General features: G+C 37.1%; 1 protein-coding gene across 7 annotated transcripts in view; it reads right to left on the reverse strand.

Annotated features, from left to right (window-relative positions):
* Nucleotides 1-23,788, reverse strand: part of LOC107677259 (netrin-G1-like) — a 92,748-nt gene that overhangs the window by 45,216 nt on the left and 23,744 nt on the right. For all 7 annotated transcript variants that reach the window (XM_016472089.1, XM_016472090.1, XM_016472095.1 and 4 more), the window contains exon 3: nt 2,225-2,868. In XM_016472089.1, coding sequence (XP_016327575.1) covers nt 2,225-2,868 — 644 coding nt within the window. The remainder of the gene's footprint in view (nt 1-2,224; nt 2,869-23,788) is intronic.

The following is a 23,788-nucleotide window of genomic DNA, read 5'->3' on the forward strand; positions in this document are numbered from 1 at the left end:
GGGTTATTAGTTTAATCTTTGTAATCTCCTCAGATGGCAATGTAGATGCCTGACAAACGTTGTTGTTGATGTGATCATAAACTGTATGGATGTGATTACACGAAATACACAGAGCTTTTCCCTCACCATTGTAACGCGCTGCTTTTGCAAGCTTACTAAAATGGACTTATCGGATTCTGTTAAAAAACAACAAGGGCGCTTGTTGGCTTCTGCAGTAAAATGTGAACTTGCGATGCCTTGAAAGTGGACAAAACCTGTTTTTTTGACAAAACCTTTTTACGGTTCAGATCGCGCTATATGTGGAGAATAATGTACGGCAATCAACTCATTTTTTATTAAAGTGGCATTTATCGGTTTTTGCAAATTAACTCTTCATATATATATATATATAGAAAAAATTTTAGATCTTTGAGTTCAGCTCATGAAAAATGGGGGCAAAAACAAAAGTGTTGCGTTTATAATTTTGTTCAGTGTATATATACTGTATATATTAAATTAATTTAACTGAGCGACAAAAATGCAACTTAAAATGCTAAATAAATATAATTCATATAATTATACTAAAATACTGTTACTGCTTTATATTTATAAATATATAGATAGAATATAATAGATAGAAGGTATAATATAGTCTATAATCTAACAGGTTTTACAGTGACTTTACAAAGTCACTTCAGATGAAGGAAACCTAATTTTTATTTTTGAACTGTTTCTCACACAAACAAGACGCCGCGCCAATGTATTTATAATATTAGATATTAATCTACTCTTCCAAAACATACATACTTGACCCTCATAACAAAATATGATATTAAATCATTATTAATAAATATGGCATCTTCACACAACAAACATTAGTGTGTGACACTGGACCAAAGTGTACCTTTTCCTCTCATTTCTTTCATCTGCCTCCTGCAGACTCTAGTGGCTCACGCACCGTGAGGCAGAAACACATTTCAGGGGATGAAGGAGCGTATGCTTCCTGTGAGTATGTGTAGGGAGATGAATCATGATTCTCCATGACAGGGAGGCTCAGAGAAAAACCCACAACAACGAGCATGCTGCTGAACTCTGGATTACCTTTTTAGAAACAAGACGACAAGTCACTGCTCTTATAAATATCCGTCAGAGATGACACTCACCGATCATCACTGTGCACCATTAATGAGAACACAGCCTTGAGGGAGGTTTAAAATTTACAGCCTTCTGTGATCAACTGTCATCTTCACCCACTAACAGGTTTAGAAACATTCACACATTCAACACACGGCATTGTACACTCTGATGAAAAGTTTACTGTAGATTAGATTTTCTCTGCCTACTTTCCACAGTCTAATTCCTCTATAATAAAACAATGTGATTACTAATTTTTTACTAAAAAATGTGCAGAATATGCTGTACTATGTGTATGTACTATTAAAAAATTGTATAAAACAAAATAATAATACATTATTTAAATTATTATTATTTCTGGTGTATTAAAATGACAGAATTAAACCTACATTAAATACTTAAAATAGGCTTTCTTTGAATGAATTAGCATTCTTATTATTGACCTCTGACACTAATGTGATGAAAAGGCTGGGATAGATGCTAAAATTAATCTTGTCTCCTTGTAAAAGAAATTAACATGTAAAGGTGGGATGAGATTGAGGCGGGTATGGCCCCTGATACGTGTATAATTAAAGAATGAACTCCTGTTTATAGCCTTGGTGTCAGAACAGTGAATTTCACAGTCTTGAGATTGATCACAAGGTATCAAATTAGAAAGTATATTTCAGAACACTGCAAAAATTCTTGACTATGCAAGAGTTTAGTAAAACATGAAGAACAATTTAAAAAAGCATTCTAATTTCAATAAGGTTCTCATTCTGGAAACACACACACACACAGAAATTAAAGAGTTAATGAGAACAGTAGATTTTGCTTGATTACCAAAGTACATATTTGCACTTACACTAAATGTTTCCCCCAGATCTTTTTCATGTATTGTTAAAAATAATTGTAAGACCAATACACTGTAGTTCTGTCTAGCTGTTTAAATAAATCAAGCCTATGCATAAAACATTCTTTGAAAAATATAAAGTGAAGTACACCTACCCTGCCTCCCAATACACAGAACTACAGAATGAGAAATGGTTTGTTAGGAAAACGAATAAAAGAAAAGAGCCGAAGGCAACAAACCCCAGCCAAAATTTGACTGCAACTGAGTTAAATGTCTTACCTGCCATGTACTTTAATGTCAGAGATGGCGTAGAAGTATCTGGAAAGGTTGTTCTCATCCACCATGGTGGCGCCCGTGGCAGGCCTGAGCAGACGTATGCGCAGGTCAGTAATGGTGAAAAAGTCTCTCAGGTTCTTGGTTGTGTCCAGTTGTCCATACAGCGAGGCCATATTGTGCAGCTTGGGGCCGGCAAACAGTGCAAAACGGTCTTTGATTTCGAAGCGTACAGTCTTGTCGTTCTTCCACACATAACCTCTGGAATATTCCTCAGTGCAGATAATGTCCAGCAATGTGTGCTGGGTAATGTCCTTCACCGTTTTGGGCTCCATAGTGAAAGCGTCAAGGCAGTCGGTAGCGTAGAACTGGTAGGGCTGCCAGCTACGTCCATAGTCCAGAGACTTCTCCAGAACCATCTGCTCCGGCCGACCCGACTCAAAAGTGATGACAATGTCGTCGGTCAGCTCAATGGTCTTGTTCCATGACAGGGTTATGTTGACTGCCAGAGGTTTAGGGTACTTCTTCCAGGAGGTGGACTGCCAGAAAGTGGTGGGGTTGCGGCCCTCAAAGTCAAACATGAGCTCAGGGGGGTGGGCCAGCTCTTCTGTGGCTGCGTCACACTCATTGTTGCACATATAGGGGTTTTCCTACAAGATAAATAAGACAACAGTTAAGTGAAAATCCAAACAAAAGTGCCTTTAAATGTGCTTTATCACATCGTGTGCAAATTTGGGGTATAGGCTGGTGCAGGCCAATTAAACGAAGACAATTTATATTTCAAAGGCACTGGCCTTGGTGGTACATGAACGATATTATGGATGTGAATCAGTGGTTGAATCTATTCTCCAGCTGTTGGCTAAATCCAGATAAGGACTGGCCATTAAATGCCCAACGACTCATAGATCTTTTTTAGAGCCATTTAAAGTCAAGTTCCCTAGTGCAGACAACCAGTAAAACCAGTCTTGTTTAGCACATCATTTATGAGAAGATTATTCCCTGTTTTAACCCTCTGGGGTCTGAGGTGATTCTGAGATGTTTTGACATGCCCTGACATTCGTGCTTATTTCAGCTACTTATAACATACTATTGGCCAATATGTCATTTTTTTGTATTCAGCACATACTGTGCTACAATAATATGTGAGCAAGATGGATATACATGTTTGCATTGCATTATGCATTTTTTAGAAAAAAAAAAAAAATTATGCGTGGTTAGTAAGTTTTGGGGGAAAAAATGTAGCTGAAATAAGGCCATAAAACCCATACTGAATAGTTCTGAATAAGACTTTTGAGTAATCAGTCTTGTAGGCTAGAATATTTACATCAAAATGATGTGAAAATCATCTTGTTTACTCATTCACAGAAAACAATATATTGATTTAAATTTTGTAAGAAATGTTTTGTGATAGACGAGCTTTATGCGAGGGAGTGACAATGGCCATGAATATTTCGTGCTTCACACCTGAGAGACAAAGGGCCCTCCCCTAATTCCAGTTCCATCAATCCATGATAATAAAGAACAAGAAAATGGAGTCTCTAAAGAGGTAAAAATGGACAGGAATTCATGTTAAAATGCTCATTAAAAATAGAAAAATATGAAGGTCAGACTGACAAAATGTGAATAATACATTCTCCTCAAGTCATTCTTTTGCATAAAGGCTACCTTGTTCTGCACCTTGAGGTAAGGACACCCAAAGGTGCACTTTTGTCAGCCACTGCTGGCAGGTGAAAATATACCACGGATCTGCAATTCAGAAAGAAGCATTGAAACAAGAGTGCTGCTGTTTGCGTGAAGACCGTATGCCCTAATGTCATTGTCCTTCTACACACTTTAGCAACCTCTCAAACTAATCAGCGTACTGGAATGTTCAGCTGCGCCACATGCTGGTGTGCACTAAGCAGGGGCTCGTGGGGCTGTTATACTGTCGGGTGGCGTTGGCGTCCTCCAGGAAATACCTCTCAAGATGAACAAGCTCTAATTTATCTGAACAAGAAACACACCAGCTGATTAGTGGGAGATGTCTGTCTCTCTGCGGGAATCCACAGGCCTGGACGCTGGGGAAGAGCATGGTGATAAAGGATAGGTGGAGAAAGGGACTGCGGAGAAGAAAATGAGCGACACAGTGGCAGAGAGGTACACAGGGGGAAAAAAAGGAGTGCTTCTGTTAATAGGCTTTTCCTCTTGCCTTGTCCTCTAAGGCAATGTGACAACGAAGTCCTGACAACCATTTAACCTCTTAATTCTGACAAAGTGGCATTAATATGCTCTCTAGCCAGTCCTCTACAGCCGTGCACATAAGCCTAGAGAAGGGTCAGACCCACCAGTGAGTCCACATGCCTATCACTAGACCATCCAGTCAGGAGGGCAGAGCTGTTCATTCATGCTGTTCTATCTCAGCGTGTGCTTCAGGCACTAGTAGCTCTCCTATGAAGAGAAGAACTAATTGGTGTCTATAGCCCTCTATATTTAGTGAGCTAGCATCAATATAACTATTGCTTATACTTGGAGTGTGTGATTAAGTGATTTAAACAAACCCCTTCCCCAAAGAATCAAGCTAAATTAAGCTAAAAATTATGTTTGTGCTTGGAACATGAATGAATAGCTCCTTTTGCACAGCTTCTTGAGGAGAGGTGTGCAATTAATTTTCCTCCTGGCAGGCAATAAAATAGGAAAACAAATTGCATAGACTTACATTGATGCCATATTTAGAAAGACTTGACGATAGGCAACCATCTAGCAATCACCCAGAATTTCCTAGCAACTGCTTAGCAACGCATTAAAAAAATCTGAAAACCTGATTTACTGCACAGAAATATCCAGTCAGCTACTCACAACACCCCAGTAAAGTATGGTAAAGTAAGTTACACACAGGCAAGCACAAGGATACATCTTTGGAAAAAATGTTTGTGCATATTGGGGTCAAGTGACAATCAGAACATAGGGTAAATGTACCTATTAAGATCACCTAAATCTACATTGAGACATTTTTAGTGCACAAGATATTGGTTTCAGTACAAAAAGTTATGTTAAAATAAAATATTAATCTCTCACACAAAATTATTTAATTTTATTTTAAATGACAAAAGCATTTCAACTAAGATATACATCATTAAATGCAAAAAGTCTGGCTGTGCTTAATGGGTAAATTTTTGTACCCTTTAAGCACACCCCTGTTCCCATTAAGCTCACATAATGTTTTATTAAAAATTCTTGTTTATTTTAAACAACCTTTTTAAAGAATAATTGAAAAAAAGTAAAAAAAAAAAAGTCAATCACAAAAAAAAACAGCAACAAAAAAAAACTGAACACTAAAATCAGGCAACAAGGCATCCAATTTGATCAGTTATATATTCATAATGAAGTATAATTTAAGCACATTGCAACAAATATACTCGTCTGCTAAGTAACACATATTCAAAAATCAAATAAAACCAATAAAACATTTAATTCATGGGAATGAACACAGAAACTAGCCTCATTATGAAGCCTCTTATGGATGCCAACTTATCTATAGTCTCTTAAGACTGGAATACACTACACGATTTTTGCCCCGATTTTCCACCGATTTACAGTCTGGAGAAGTTGATGCTAGTTGCCAAAGGTCAGAGCCAGTCTGCAGATTTGAGTTGACAGAATCCATAGAAAATCGATTAACTTAACTTAAAGTGACAACCATCAGTTTATATGTAAAGTCTGTTTATGAAGTATTTACATAGAGGTTCAATGTAGAAGAGCTTAAAGAGAGCACACAGAGCTTAATTGGAGCAGCAACAATTTTTTATAAATTTAATGTAATATTTATTAAAATTACAATATTTAGCAAAACAAATAATCTAGATCATGTATTAAGGTCATACATATTTTATTATGAACAACTACTATTAACAATATCTATGAAATTATACTTTTTCTTATTGATGTCACACTGAAGCTGTTTGATTTTCATAGTAGTGTACCCTTTAAGCTCACCTTACAATAATATGAAATCTTTAAAAATTACAGCAGTATAAAACCACAGACCAGCAATAGACTGTCAATTTATAATATTATGGATTTAAAAGTACAAGCCAGTAATGCCTGTGAAGTTATTATATTATTATTAGTATAGCACACAATTTTATACAGCCAGTCAGCTAACTATGTTCTGTAGCATCTGCGCTGCGTTGCTTTTGGATCTAACTGTAATTATTTCCCACATCCAAGTTCCAGGTTATAATATGCAAAAGCCTAAACATTGATCTCTTAATTTTACAGTAAGTAGTGAAACTTACCCAAAATAAAGGCTTAAACATCTAAAAAAAGCACATTTAAGGAGCTCCTCTTTTGGTGAAAGTTTTCAGACAGCTTTCAAAATGGCCGCCAGACAGTGTGAACACATGGAGACTCATATCTCAGTGTGCAATGATCTGACTGACCTGAAATTACAGGAGGTATATACTGTAGTAACAAACACATCAACTGGTTAAGACATCAAGTATGATAATACATTATTTTTTCTTTTTATAATCTGAGCTCAAATATGGAAGTGTGCTTAATAGGTACTTTTACCCTATTTGCTGCAAGATTCAGGCTGCAAGTTTTTTGGCTACCTAGCGCAATTTTATGAAAACAGAAGATTGCAAATGACATAATGTCCACTAAAAATATAAGACACCAAGGCTGGTTATGAGAATAATTATAATAGATAACAGTGGCGTTCCGTCCATATAAGCTGCGAATGCTCCGCATACCCAGGCCATTTGAGAGAATAAGTTCACTGGATAATTCATATAAACGATTATAAGTTGATCCCTTGTCATTTGAAATGTAACTTAAAGCTTAAAGAGTTAGGAATAAGTACGTAAAATGATTTATTTGCCAAACAGCAGTAATTTTCTTTAAATCTACCAGTTACGGTTGCTTCCGGGCGAGTGGATTCTCCGCAGCTTTCTCGCCTCCGCTCTATTGCTATGACTCGCCAGGATTATAGCGCATTCTCAGTGATTTGCTGGTCTGCGGCTGATTTCATGTGCGAGGTAAACTGTTCGCGAAGCGCTCGCCCAAGCGGAAATATGTGCTGTTCCTGTCAGATCTCGATTGCCGAGAAACACATTGTGTTTGATGCAAAACCAACTCAACTAAATCAAAAGAAAAAAAAAAACACTAACTGTATATTTTGTATTTTCTCAAGCAAAGCAAATGTTAAAAGTCCACTGAAAACATATCTTCTTACGTTTTTGGTCATAGACAACGTATGTTGAAGATATACGTTATTGTCAACGTTATTGCCTAAGCAGTAAATTACATTTAATTTCGCTGATGCAGAGAGACATATAGACCGGCAGAATCCCCCATCTCCCCACCCTCTGATTACGTATCATAACGTAACTACGTGTAAACGTTATTTGGCGGTTTTTACTTGGAAAACCAGCTATATTTTTCTTGCATTCGAATAACAATGGATAAACCTGAAATGATAGAAGAAGGATTGGAGATGAATTTCATTTACAAATAAGGTAGGAAATGCGCATACTTCGACACCTGCCACGGTGTTTCTTATTTGTCATCTGTTATCCCTTTTTAGTGTCCTTATCACTCAGCATACCCGGTTAAAAAAGTCACCGCTCGCCACTGATAGATAATAATAGAGACATAGTCAGAGAGAGACAGATTTCATAGTAATTGTAAAGAATCAGCCTAAGCTTTCAAACATTACAGTATCTCCATAGATAAATATATTTAAGGTCCACAATCTGATTTTTTCCCCCCAACACACACACATAAACCTACACTTCCTCACAAGCTTGTGTTATTTTTTTTTTCATCCACAGGGCAGTGATCTGTAGTGTTGCAGCTGCAAATGTAAAGGCTGATGTGAGGAAATAGTCTGCACAGTAATACCTTATAAAGATTAATTAGTTTTTTTTTCAGTCACTGCAAACCTCCCATTTATCAGAGAGACATCACCTTTAAATGCAGCCATTGAAAAGCAAAGTTTCCAGCTTTTTCATGCCACTGAGAGCTTTAAGTAAAGATTAACTCACATTGACTCACATTAGAAAAACTGACATAGCTGCCACATTGACAAAGATCAGTAATTACTAAATATGTTTCTATTAATCCTAAACTGATCAGGACACCCAGGATACGTGGACCAGGGATTTTGATGGCTGAGCGCATTTGGAAAAGCAGACAGCTTTCTGTGAATTGGTGCTAATGACAGTGTAAGGCTCCAAACCGTGTAAGGTTAATCCCATCGACAAAGAGCTTGATGAAGTCTGATGAACAAGAAAGAGGGCCAGAGATAGAGAGAAAGCAAGGCGAGACAATGAAAAATAGAAAGAGAGATGTGCTGCACATGTGCTGGTTCTAATCCGGGCCCGTTGTCCCCATTAAATGTGTTCTGGGTAATTTCACACCAACAAACATGCACACAGTTGTCATGAATCACCTCACACTTGCTTCCTAAATACAGCCTTGAAAAAACCCACCCATCCTACAAATGCCGTTTGTTTGTTCAGTGCCTGGCTGAGCGTTTTTCTCACGGCTGATCACACATCGCTGTGGAATGAAGATGTATTATCAAAGCAATAATTTGTCTCAAATAGAAGAGTGCAAATGAAAGCCATGTCAAAAGCCTGCCTCTTCACAGCCACAATCAACAGTGTATGCTTACTCTCGGTAATGACTCCCATTATTTTCCTGCTGATAATCTCACGCATTGCAGGATCAAAAATGAAGGCGCTTTCACATGACCCATGTCAACATTTCCCATTGCACTGAACTCTATGTAGCGTCAGCAACTTTGCCACTGCCTGGCATGGAGGGTATTGTAGCATGACTCTCAGAGATCAGACAGTATTAACTATGACCCCGTTTGCCACCGACCATTTGAAATGCAGCCAGTGATTGCAGGGGAATTTGCATGATGTATCAATACATGGGTTGTGCACCAATCAGAATTTAATTGAGAATGCCAATTCCTGAACTGCAATTCAAATTTGAGGGAAGTTGAATTAAATCAAAATATAACTTAATATAACAAATTTTTCAATTTATCATTGAATATTGCCTTGACAAATCTTTGTTGGAACGTTTCCAAAGGAAGTTTTATGGGCCTTAGAGATGGATGAACAGATAGATGGAGTTAGGAAAATTTCCCTTACTCTCATTCCAATTCAAATTCCAGTTCAACTTCCTGTGGGTGTGGCCAGTTCAGTTCAATTCCTATTCATTAACTGAAAGCCTATTCTGGAACCAATTTTTAAATTTGTTTCCCTATTTTTACTTTGTTCTGCTTTCTTGCTACCTAGAAATGTCATGAAACGTCCTCATAAAATGTGATGCTATCTGCTGTACCTTTCATGTGGAGGTCAAAGTGTTCCATGAAGCTTGTGTAAGAGATGCATTGAAGCCCTGTCACGAGTAAAATGGCATCAAAGTCATTACTGTCAAGACAATGGTAGTAGTTTAGGACCAATCTTGACCAAGCCACATAAAAAAAAAAAAATATTCAGGTGGGAATTTCTGGACGAGGGTAGAAGTGAATGAGATACGACTGTCCCACTGGCAGGCAAGGCTTCAGATTACCAGATCACCAATGTGACAGAGTATATATTTACTGTGGCTGACAGCAGACTGTGATATATAGGACCAACCAATCAAACAAATCCTTTTGTGTGACAGATGTTTGTGACATGCAACCCAGATCACAAACTGCTGTGTATGTCTATATTTCCCTTTCCTTTCCTACTTGATGGTCCTTTGACGAACACATATGTGCAAATCTGTGTACACACACGCACACATATGCCCACACATCAATATACATTGCATCACAGCAAGCGTATTGTCTGTCCCATCACTCTCTTGCCATGCTTTTCATGTATTTGATTGTGGCTGTTTTGAGCTCTTCAGAAATGACAAATAGATCAATATTGTTTCATTGGAAATGAAATTACTATGCAGCGGCCACACTGAGATCAGTGCTCACGTTGTGAAATCTACTGTGTAATTGTTTCAGCTAAAGGAGAGCAGTGTGAAGAGCGATTTCTCCTCGATCGTTTCAAATGTTAATGTCTAATCTGTCAGAGGCCATTTTGCCAGACCGCATGACAGGCTCAGGTCAGGCCATTTGCATATCTCTTTTCCTGGCGCTGACATGAAATGATTTAAATCAAATATGTTCACATGACACGACATTAGCCACTAAATTACAAAGAAGCAAATTTGATTTTAAGAGCACGGCTTTCAGGTGTTACAAATAAACATGAGGGTCTGGGCATGTAATTTCCCCCAATCTCTTTTTCTCTTTCTGTCTCTCTCTCCCTCCCCAGACTGCGGTTAAATCCATCACTTGTGCATACAGGAGACCTTGGTGGAGGGATAGATTTCTCCAAGGCCCTCGGTTTGATTGAAGCTCCGACTCCTTTTCAATCTGCCTCTGTGCTCTGGCAAGCACCTTTGAGCTCGTCCTGCAGAACGGCCACAAACACACTTGGGCTTCACTGCAACGCTGCTTGAATACAGGAAACACAGATTACTGTGTAATAGACCCCAGGATATATCCCACCAAGAATTACATTCACATTTTCAAACTAGAGGTCAGCAGGGCGAGATAGCAGACAAAAAGAGAAGCCAGTTCAACCCCCCACCCCCACTTTATGTGCCAAATGCATTGACACATAAACACTCTGCCTGGATTTAACATATGCACACACATCAGCATTTTCAATCCTTTTCCCACAGGTTTTGGTGATAGTAATTCTAATTCAAGAAGTGATGTGAGCTGATAAAATCTAGTTAGTGCTGTGTAGATAACTCGACTACTTAAATTTGTAAGGGAATTAATTATTATTAATTCATTCAGGTTTTGATAGGACTCGGGTCTGAATCCCGAAATTCACCTGATTAAACCGATTTCAAATTTGTTATGTTACACTTTAAATCAAGGGTCGTCCAGCGAGCCGTGACCTCAGTATATTTTAACAAATTGACTATGTATTCTCCTGGCCACGGATAAATACGTTCTTTGATAATTTGTAAGCTCTTAGAGAGGTAACGTTGATCTTGGCAAAGTTTTGACCTGGAAATTATATGACACCAAACCAAAAATTCTACAGCTGCATGCATCACGATTATTATTACTCATACTCATTACAACAAACCTCTAACCTTCACAGGTAAGTAATACAGTTTTGCCCATAGTTTATTTACCATGTGTGCTACAGTAAAGAATCATGAATCAATAAAATAATGCAGCTTTCACTTGACGGATGATAAAATGGCAAAAAAAAAAAAAACAATTGAAGAGTGAGACATTCACCAGAATATGATAGATAGATAGATAGACAGATAGACAGATAGATAGATAGATAGATAGATAGATCATATCATTTTAGATGGTCTGGGTGACTTCCCTATGGACACACGGTGAGAAAGGGAAAGAAAAATCACAACACTTAAAACTCAAAACACCACTTAAGAAGCTGTATTCACCACTTAAGAAGCTGTATTCACAGATGCAAATCACACTTACTGGCTTCCAATATGTCAAGGTGATTCCTTGAGTTATGAAAAGTGAACGGCTGCCTGCACTTTTACAAAATGGACTTAGTAAAGCACGTAAAGCACTGCATGAGAGCAGAGCTTTGAAGATGAAGCCTCATTCTTACATCAGTTGTTTATCAAAAGCTCACCGCTGCTGTAATTATTAATGGCTTTCTGCTGCCATTTAGCGTTTAGAGTGATTGCATGTCAGATCTCGAGCTGATGTGTTGTGACAGCAGAAATCTCTCCGGCTTGCAGTTGTGTCTGTTTGTTGTGCTGGGTCAGCATTGTCAGGGCCAGAGGTTCAAACTCTTTGATAGCTTTAAAATGAGTGTAAGAATGAAGTCAGGACGAAGTTAGACACTCCACCCCTAATGTTATGAGTAGTAATAAAGAGAAATTCAAGTGCTGGTAATTATTTCCTCTTTTCAATACCAAGAGTGTCCATTTCTTTTCTTCATAAAAAGCACCCATAGCTGATCTCATTAGACAATCACAAAAGATCAAAAATACCACACAAAGTTGTCTGATAACCTGCCTCGCTCAGTTATTCCTTCTTTTGATCTGCCAGAACTAATCAGCAATATTACTACAGAGCACAGAATCACCACACACACACATTACATTCACACATGAAATGAAAAATACTTAACTTTAAACAAAAGTCTGAAATACCAAACATACACTCCTCAAATGGATGCAGTATCATACATTTTTTTTTAAAATAAATCCAAAGTTCTGTCATGAAACCTAGATGGTGCAGTCTGATAGGTCTAACTCAATCTGACATAATGACATCATCACATGGCACAGCTGATTGGTTCTTTTTTGTATCAGCAGCCAATGAGCTTGCTGCTCAACACTCAAATACTTGGCTAGTGCTTGCTGTAGCAGTTGCAGCACACTTCAGAAACCTCCACCTTCCCCAGTTCCACCTGTATAGATCTGATATGGGGTGACTGATATATGCTATATTTGGGGGCTATTTCGTTATATGTGCAGCAGCAGTATTTCTTACATGCTCACAGCAGCATGTTGTGGATGTATTGGCAGTAGCAAGTCTCGGTACTTGCTCTGCTGCAGCAGTGCAGCAAAGCTAGATATTAGTATTCCATACACCAGAAAAATATACTTTTCCAATTATTAGCTAGAGGTAAATATGGGGGACATTTGTCAAACATTTTGCTATTCTAAGATTTGTTTAGTGTATATCGCTCTGCATATCCTACCAAGTAGGGGTGTGCCGGTACGAGTATCGGTACCGAACGATTCACGGGGCAAATTCCAAATGGAAGTGATCATCCCTATCCCCTTGGAGTGGGGGCTTTGGAGTGAGCAGGGCACATGCGTGCCATTATGTAGTCGTTTGGAATGCACTTGGCAAAGGGAGCGACGTAATTTCCTCATTACCTTTTTACAGTCTATGGTTCATGCTCGTCATGCAGCGCCCCACAGCGCATACTTAAACCCAACAACACCCATGTCTTCAAATATTGTTTTAAACTGAGTTATAGTGACTTAAAATAAAATGTATAAACCAGTTTAATGCAAGACAAACAGACAAACGTAGACACAGATACAGATATGTATTTTTATTGTTAGCATAACTGTTGCAAATAAACATACATTTTATATTTTAAAAAGTTTTTAAAATATGCTACATAATATATAAAACTAATATATATAAAACTTTTTAAAATATAACATGTATATTGTTTTTATGCTGGTGTCCATCAGTGTTTTTGATACAAAATTTAGAATAGGTTCAAATTCAGAAATGAAGAATTGGCTTGTTTTTTAATTCATGAGTTCAAATTTGAATTGCATTGGCCACATACCACAAAGACACTGAACTGGAATTTAAATTGGAATGACAGGAGGATAAATTTACTATATTATAAACATTATATGATAACTTGAGAAAAATATGATAAAAATATACAATATATTCCCTTTTATAAAATACTGGGACTGGAAAAGTTGATAAACTGATTAAAGCAAATGTATTGGCTTTTACAGAATTATTTACACACTCTTTCATCGAGCCACCCACTGGGTTCATCCACATCATGAGTCTCTCAGCGGTTAACAAAGCATCTTTCACAGTGCATGACCGGGGCCACGGTGTGGGTTACTATGGCAGCAGAAGCTGTAGAGGCTAAGGCTGTCCATGGTGTCTTAGACCTGATAATCCTGGCCTTGTCTCAAACTGACTGACAGATCATATTTCCTCTTTCTTCAGTCCTTCTCCCTCTGTCTTCCTTCAGTCAGACGTTCATATTTTGCGTGTCTGCTTCACCGCTATGGCTGAATGAACAAGTGTCTCTGTGCTGACCGCATCCTCCTCTGAGGGCACCCAGGATAGAAAACTCATTTCACCTAGTAAGGTGTTAAATTTTGCAGCATTTCCAAAAGACTAATATTTTTATGATAATAGTAATGGGCTAGATCTAAGGAGACAAGACAAGCGTTGGTTGTAGAGATCCGCAAATCACATTGCCGCAATTCATAATGTCTTACAAAGATCTGCGATATGGACCCATATTGTTCCTGCCAGCTACAACTTGCATTCTAAAAGTAATTTCTCAGCCATGTCATTGGTGAATCTCTGTAAATAGCAGCCTGAGGGTTTCATTCAGAATAATTTCATAACAACACTCTGGGATTTGTATCTTTTTGACAGGGAAATTGTCTCTTGATATGAGAAAACTTCCTTTGAAATCTCAGACCCTTAGAACAGCCATTCAACTCATGATATAGTTTCCGCTTAATTAAGAGTTGCTGTGCAGACAGGGAGTTTTACATTAATTACTGTTGGCTGTGAGATCTCCCTTTGCGTTTAAGCTGGTTTATGTTGCATGTCTGACAATCTCAGAATAGCAAAAGGGGCTTGGCTCCTGAAGGTGTCAAAAGAATTCAATCAAATGTCCGTTTGACACCTTCTCCATTCCTGGATATAACGAGATTTTTGTGGCTGTATTTAGCTCATTTTTTCTTGAGTCTGGAGCACTGTGGGATGATTACACTTAATATGACTTTGAATGTCGTCTGTGTGTGGCAGACAGCGTCATTGGTCTTTAAATTCTGCTCCTACCACCCCTGTAGATCAGTGAAGCCTCTTTGGCCCATCTGCCGGGGCTTCTTTTACTCTTTTTTTCACTGCTGAATGTGAAATATGATTGACAGATGACTCTAGGGACCAGAGCACAATCCTCTGTACTCTGCTAGACTTATTCATGTGTGCACACAGCACACACACAAGCATCCTTTGTGTTTACAGAGACAGAAAGACAGGGAGTGAGAGAGACAGACACTGAGAAAGAGCACTGCCTTGTTACATAGCGCAAAAAAGAAAGAAAAAAAAACATTTAAAAGTTGAATATGCATTCTAAGCATGTTTTTTTTTTTACTTTCCCATGTGTAATGAAACCAGGATTTCTTTCAGTCCAGACGGACTTATTTGCTTCCTGACAAGCTGCTATTAAAAACTTTAAAAGGACCAACTTGGCTGATTAACTCCACTCCTCAGAAATAAAAGATGAATTAAGCTCTCTTAAAGTGACTAATTAAGCCTTGAGACTAATCTAATGAAACAACCCAGAAAATAGCACGAAAAGCCCTAAATTCTCATTCTACACTAGTCAGGGCTCAGCGTGGGGGTCCACAAGAGCGTGTGTGGGGAATCAAGTATGGAGAGTTCAAAGTGTCTAGTCAACATCATACAATATTACAGATGGAACTTTTCCATAATTCTTTAAAAAACTATGAATACATTCATATTATTTTTAAACTTTGTTTTTCTCTACACACAGTACATGGCTCCTTGCAGGTTTTGAATAGCACCACGCAATGAAACAGTTCCATGAATTTGAATTTCTGGAAATTTCTGTGTAGAAAACAAGATGGTCTAGAATTCCTCAGTTTGAATGGATACAAAAAAAATTTTTTTTTTTTTTTAAAAAGGCAAAACTATTTATTCTCCCCTCTGGAATAGTGAGTTCACAACAAACATACATAAAATACTGGAAATAGCATCCTAACAAAACTATTGCACTGTTTTCAACATTGATAATAATATGAAAATGTTTCTTGAGTACCAACTCAGCATATTAGAATGATTTCTGAATGATGTGACACTGAAGACTGGAGTAATGACTGCTGCTCCAGCTTTGCTATCACAAGAATAAACTATATTTCAAAATATACTAAAAAAGTTATTTAAATTTGTAATATTATTTTACAATATTACAGGTATGTAAATAAAATAAATATAGCCTTGAGTGAGCCTAAGTGACTTCATTCAAAAACAATAAAAAAAGTGTACCATCCCACTTTGTTTCTGAGAAATATAATGTAGTGAAACATTTGTATTAATAATAGTTGTGGCGCAGCATTGACAACAAGTTTCTGTCTTTCTGAATGTTTCTGTGTATTTCTTTGTTTTCATGGTGAGTACATTTGGGTGAACTCTCTTCAAGGTTAATATTTTTTATATGTAGAGTTGAGTTAGGTGTGTCCCACATGCTTTTTTATTATTTAACTAATCTATAATAAAATAAATATAGCCTTGAGTGAGCCTAAGTGACTAAGTGACAAAAACAATAAAAAACAATAAAAAAAGTGTACCATCCCACTTTGTTTCTGAGAAATATAATGTAGTGAAACAATTGTATTAATAATAGTTGTGGCGCAGCATTGACAACAAGTTTCTGTCTTTCTGAATGTTTCTGTGTATTTCTTTGTTTTCATGGTGAGTACATTTGGGTGAACTCTCTTCAAGGTTAATATTTTTTATATGTAGAGTTGAGTTAGGTGTGTCCCACATGCTTTTTTATTATTTAACTAATCTATAGGCCTGAAAGAACTTTAAGATCCATGAACAAACTATAAAATGAACAACTGTATGAACCTGCGTAACCCTGCAAGCACTTCTACCCCACATTTATTAAATGATTTATTTCTCTGTTTTAAATCTCTGTTAGAGACTGAACATTCCGCTATATCCTCCTTCTGTCTCAACCCTTCTTTCCTTTATCTGATGTTTATTGTCAATTTTTTTTTTCATTATTGATGTTTATTGTCAAACTATTCCTATCTCCTTTTCTGCTATTCCATCTGTTTCTCCAGCAGGCCCCTTAGCTCCGACTCTCAGCCACTTCTCTCGGCTCTGTCTGACACATCTCTCCTTGAGATCGATGCAGCTGACAGCTCAGACTGAAGTTCTGCGCGGGGGCTTGTGATTTTTAGATGCGAAACGGCACAAAAAACCCCTCCCAATCCTCTGCTAAAAGATCTTTCTTGTATTTTTTCTCTCTCGCTCTCTCTTTATGTCACTTTCTCTAAGAGAGAGAGAAAATGTCTTTCCTTTGGTTTGTATCTGAATTATTTTATTAGATATGACTCTGACCGTAAGGCCAGAGGTGGAAGTGATGCACATGTGTCTTGTATAATGCTGGCCTGGCAATAAGAGACCAGCTCTGATGCAGCTATTCACAAACACATGCTTACACATACAGAGAGGAGCGATCTTTCCTTCCCACACTCACTACACCACAGTAGCACCTGTCTGTGCTATCTGCCACTGTATATTTCATGTCTCAAAGCTGCCCCAGATTCTGCTGCAGACTTTTGGCAACTGAAAAAAAAAAATATATATTATAAAAATATTTTATTTTTTGTTGCCACAGAAGTTTGGGTTTAGTATTCAGATAATGTCTGAAAAAAAAAACATTGTTGGTCAACAGCCAACATTTTAGTTTTTTTTTTTTTCCAGAGAGGGATGCTGTTGTGTTGTGTTGGTGTCCTTACAGGCTTAACCATGCTGGTCCACCAGCTAGACTCAATCAAAACCAGAGGTAACCTGCAAAACTCAAGCAGGACATTTACGCTGATCTAAACTGGTCTTTTAAACATGACAATAAAATCCATTTCTAATAATAACTAAAGACAAAAACTTCCTATGCTAGGTTCAGCACCTGTGCTTTCAGCAAGCCAGTAAGTCAAGTCAAAGATTACAAAAATCTAAAAAATCACTCCCGGCAAGCCTTGACATTACATCTCTGAGGTAAAAGGTCAGGCCCAGCAGCATCTTGCATGACTCAGGGAGAGGTCCGAAAGAGTTTTATACACCCCACGCAAAGCCCTTTGAGAGAACAAATCATCAGCCATCATTTTGAAGGGTTTTCTAAACAACAGCTCACTTTGAAATGACAAATTCAGACAGGTACAAACACAAAACATTTAGCAAAAATCCTCAAAAATAATCTCATGAAAAGCTTAAATGAATCAAAATAAAAAGGTTTCAAATAACATATTACATTAAACCACTATCATTCTATCAAAGCGTTTTCACTGAGAATACTTCTCTCCAGCGGAGCGTGTGTGGGGCTCTAGCCAGCGGCAGAGGGAGGTTGGCTTTTGGCAGAGTGGTGAGATATCCCTGCCAATCCCCCTCTATCCCTCCGCCCTCTGATGGGAATATGGAGCTCGCCACAAGTAATTAAATCAGCCGCCATTCAGCTGCATAACTGCCTAAATTACAAGAATGACAGTGAAAAGGAAACATCAAAAGAATCACATTGTGAATCTGTAATTGGTTTGAATCCAATTTGGCATGCTACTGACATATTTGCAACATATATCTTTAGGCATTATCTACAGCACAATCAGTAATTTTGTACATAAAATATTATTTAAAGATATCTGGTGCCATAGAATGGCACAACAGTTCAATTTAATGGACACTTCAGACCCATCGGCTTGATAATGCAGTCTGGACATGCATGAGGGTTCTTTTTACTCAAACTGTGTTTAGCTGAGACATGCTGTGAAAGCGATCCTTCATGTGATGGTGGCAGACAGAGAGGAAGTGAGAACGCTCAGGCTGAATGTAGACTGGAGGGTGGTTTTAACTGTCCCCTGTCAGACAACACTACAGATCACATTTATCAAGAAGCAAAACCAGGTCTAGGGGAAGAATGTATGCAGATAGCATGTACACACGTACACAGTGCTGGTGCTGGAGCCAGTGCTTAATCTATAGTCGTCTGTTAGAACCGTCTGTTTTCAAAAACTCACTGGAGACTAACTATATTACTACATATACTCTTCCTACAAATAAAACTGCCACATCACAGTTAAAGTTACTGCCTTAAAGTTAAGAACATACTTTAGTATTCAAAATAATTTAAAGAAATAATTCACCCAAAAATTAACCTTAGAACGATTAATGAACAATCTTGTGAAGTGAAAAACTGTGATTGTAAGAAACAAATCCATCATTAAGGCATTTTAACTTATATCCGTCACTTCTGGCCAAAATACCAGTCTATAATCCGTAATAACACTTGCTCCAATGAAAATGTTGTTTAGAATTTTTTTATTGTTTTTGTAAACGATGTTTGATCTGTGCATATTTTTCTTGTCACTCAGATTTGATAGATTTGTTTATTACAAACATTCAGCTTATCACTTCACAAGACATTAATTGATGGAAGGAAGTCACGTGGAGTACTTGTATATTATTGTGATGCTTTTCTCAGCTGTTTGGACTGTCATTCTGATGGCACCCATTCACTGCAGAGGATCCATTGGTGAGCAAGTGATGTTATGCTAAGTTTCTCCAAATCTGTTCTGATGAAGAAACAACTCCTCTACATCTTGGATGACCTGAGGGCGAGTCCATTTTCAGAAAATTTTAATTTTTAGGTGAACTGTTCTTTTAATTCAGCAATTTAATTAGAATATAGAGTAATGCCTGGCTTTTGATAGCAAATATAACATTTAAAGTGATCAATTCCTACATATATTTGTGAATAAAAAAAGAGTAGCTTTGCAGTATGACCAAAATAGAAACAGGGTGTCCATCAAATGAATGACAGAATTGAGTATGACGTGTCACATCAGCAGCTTCTAGTCTAGACAGCTTTGCTGATTATAATGGGAGCGATCTAATTCTGTTTTCTAAGTTGGCCTTGTCAGACTGACACTGAACAGAGGTAGACGCTTACTTGTTAAGAAGAATAAAGAATCAGTTAAGAATAAGAATTTAAAATTCAATATAATTAATATCAAATTAGATAAATATTTTTTTTACTATGTTAAAAAATAATGCTTTTCAACATTAATTAACTGCATACATTAAATGTATCAACACATTAACTTGACATCCTGTCAAAATATAACCTCACCATCTACACTTTCCATTGCTGACTGACAATTATCTCCTTAATTACAATGAGAAATGCAACATATTCAACTACATCATCTTGGTAAGTGAAACACTGTCCTGGGAATACTCTGCTGGTTTTTATCAAGCTATCAAACAAAACCACACTAAATTGAAAGGCAATGTGGCCACTGTGACACTCAAAGGAAAGAACAGTTTGCTTATTAATTTTTAATTGTTGCACTTAACTGAATTGTTTCACAAGATAATGCAGCACTGTGCTACTTCAGTTCATCTCCTGAGTGTTTCTTAGTAAATGTGAGATAAATCATCCCGGCAAACATGTACGCAAGGCTCCTTCACTCACGAGGTTTGCAAGCAAGAAATTTTTTCTTGGTAATTCTGTGAATGGAGACAATATTTGTTTCTAAATTTGTGCTGGCAGCAGCTACCTGAAACATATCTCAGTAACCACATGCCCTAATAAGAGGGGAAAAAAATCTATAATAAAATTTTTCATTGGCAGCATAAGAAAACAAAGCACACAGACAGAGAAGGAGCTCAAACTGTGTCACTTATTGGTTTCCATGTTACTGCTTGTTTTACTGTTGTTTCGTAACAGCTCTGTAGTGACTCCCGAGTGACTGAGCACACAAACTATTCTACACAGCTACAACACAAAGCGGCTGCAGCTTTGTGATCATCTAAATTTATCTACAGAAATCAATAGTCCTAATGTGCAAAAGTGAAGAACATCAAACGGAATAGAATAAGACTATGTGTATCAGAGCTCGCTGTATTGGCTGATTTTTAAATCCTTTTTTACGTAAAACACAAAAGAGGCTTAGAAGAGATAGATAAATGGATGCAAAAGAAGGGGAAAGAGTGCCTACAAATTCTGATTAAAAACAGAATTACTAATTGCAAGAAAATGAGAGACAGATAAAGACCTGCAATTTGTTTTTGTTTTTTTAATATAAAAATCTTCTTATCATTCAGACTGGATTTCATTTAGACACAACTTCCTGTTACTGCCACTACCATATCTAAATTAACCTCCACACCTTTGCCTTCTCAACTCTCTTTCTCGCTTGTCTCCCAGGGCTGATTACTTCCCAGGTTGGATGTCATTTATTCCCTTAGCTGTCGAGGTGTGGGCCAGACTCCTCTCAGCTCTCTGTCAGCTCTGAGGGACCAATGTTCTAAGGTTGTGACCGTTGTTAACTGGCTGTCCTTTTCGCCCACCCCGGGACAGGATGCGTTGACACCATGAGTCAGCCTCCTGTCTGCTCCTGCACACCCCCTGGGATCCACTGGCCTGGCTGAGGATATTGAGACTCATTTTTCAGATTCCATTAGATTATAGTATATTGCTGTCAAATACATGGACATATTTTACTACAAACTGTGCGTCACCATGTCATGATGGCAATGTAATGACCCTGCTGAGATAATGTGTAATTGTTTACAATTCAACGAGGCACTGAATGATATTTAATATCAACAGATTATGGATAATTCAAAGTGTTTTTAGAGTAATGGCAAAGGCATTTTTAAGTATGTGGCTCAGACCAATGCATCCAGGGGGGGCAAATGATAGATCGTTTTGAATCCAGTGGACCCAAACCCATCTGCTCTTGAAACTAAAAGCAAGACTTTCTGATGACTCCCAAAAGACACAAAAATAAATGCTGAAAATTCAGATGCACTAATTGAGGAAAAAAGAAAACTCGAAATAAATAAACTAAAGGTGCTGGTGTTTGTGACAGCTGTCAGCAGTATTATTGAGCGAGTTTGTAATTGTCATGCAGCAGGCGGTTCACGGCCGAAAGTGAACGACTGAAGATGTTTTGGTGCTGCCAGTCAGAGACATATCAGCCTTCCAAAATGATCCACTGAATATTCATTAAGTGTAGCTCACTGAAAAAAGAGGTATGCCTAGGGTTGCTTCAAAATAAAAGCTGCAGAAACATTAGATGTAAGTTAATGAGCGCTTGTATTCCTTTCTGACCTCCTTTGATAGTAGTAGCATGTCTATGCATTTTCATTATAGCTCAGTTATTTGAATGCCATGTAACGGCAGATACAGAAAGCTTTGTGAATTATGCATGATGACACTGACAAATTCAGATATTCTGAGCTACCACACAGAAGTACTTGGAATTCTGCAGATGAACACATCAAATTAAATTTAGTCTCTTTATTAATTAAAATGCATTGGAAACTTTAATTTAAAAATAAAGAGTGCTATTTAACTATACTTTACTACGTTAAACACGAATGTCACACATAATTTCATGGAACACAAATCAAATGACAAGGAATAGTTAAAAAAAAAATGTGAAAATGAGTCAAAAAATAAGTGAAAATCAAAAATTATTATGATTAATTAGCTATTTTATGTCCATAGAAAGAACATTAAATGTAATGCAGTGTCTACTTTTAAGGTTTCAAATAAGTTTTTGGAGAATAAAATGTTAAAATTTGGTTGAAATAATGTTACATTGTCATTCAGTGTAACACAATATTCATGTAAAAATTCAAACAACATGCTTATTCTGACGTGTACATATTAAAATATATAAAAGAATAAGGGAGCATATTACATTTTATTGCGTTTTAAATGAGTAAAAAATGCTTACTGACAAATGGGCAAAACCTAGGATAGTGGCAAATTGTAAAAATGTAAAATTACAACTAATTAGTATTTGGGGTGAAAGTAATTAGTCTTTTAATATGTCATAAATTGATTTTTGTTGTAAATATGCCCGACAAGACAAATATATAAAAGAATAAGGGAGTATATTACATTTTATTGCGTTTTAAATGAGTAAAAAATGCTTACTGACAAATGGGCAAAACCTAGGATAGTGGCAAATTGTAAAAATGTAAAATTACAACTAATTAGTATTTGGGGTGAAAGTAATTAGTCTTTTAATATGTCATAAATTGATTTTTGTTGTAAATATGCCCGACAAGACTGTTACACTGAATGACATTTTAGTGGTTGTCTTCTGTAAATCAGGGAAAAATGTATGATATTTATTTTTTGCTTGGAAAAATAAAAACAAAATTGCAATTAAATTAAACAGAAAACTTTTTTTAAAATTTTGGGAAAAACAACAACAATTTAAAGCAATATTACACATTGTTTTTATGCTTAAACCCTTTTTCGTCTTTGACCCATATACAGTATATATATATATATATATATATAAAAACTATGTAATAGTTACAGTTTAGCTCTAGAAATAGCAAAGTGGGATAAACTGAACAAATTGCTGGTACAAAGTGCTGCATTACTTCATGCGCTGTGATATTCAGTAGCATACAATTAAACATCAAATGTGTGTATCCCTTATAGAGGTCTGCACGGGCTTTAAACTGAAGCCCGAACCCGACCCGAGCGGCACAGTTAAATTTAGAGCCCGAACCCGACCCCGAAATCTTTTTTTTTTTTTTTCACAACAAATAGCCAATTTAAAAAAATGCTGTATTTCACGATTGCACGCAACGGTCAGTAAGCAAATACATGTTAAGAAATAGAATCATTAAGGCTCAGCCAGTTCACAAGGCAAAAGAAAAAACACTCACCAGTTCACATAAGCAGCGGTCACATAAATTCTGCCGAGTTTTTGAATGGTTGTAGGCCTATACGACAAGACGATAATTCTTCCATCGTGCAAATTATGGTCATTTCTGCTTTAAATCAGACACAGAGATGCAGTGCGGTAAGATCGCATTTATTTGAATTAATTAATTATATCATTTGAATTAGCGCACGCTCGCGAGAGACAGAGAGAGAGAGAGAGGGATGAAAGTTGCGTGTATGAACCTGCGTCTGCGCGTCTCTCTACAAGCAATGAGGCTTA

Source organism: Sinocyclocheilus anshuiensis, unplaced genomic scaffold (assembly GCF_001515605.1).
Source record: "Sinocyclocheilus anshuiensis isolate Anshui unplaced genomic scaffold, SAMN03320099.WGS_v1.1 scaffold392, whole genome shotgun sequence".
Lineage (NCBI taxonomy): Eukaryota > Metazoa > Chordata > Actinopteri > Cypriniformes > Cyprinidae > Sinocyclocheilus > Sinocyclocheilus anshuiensis.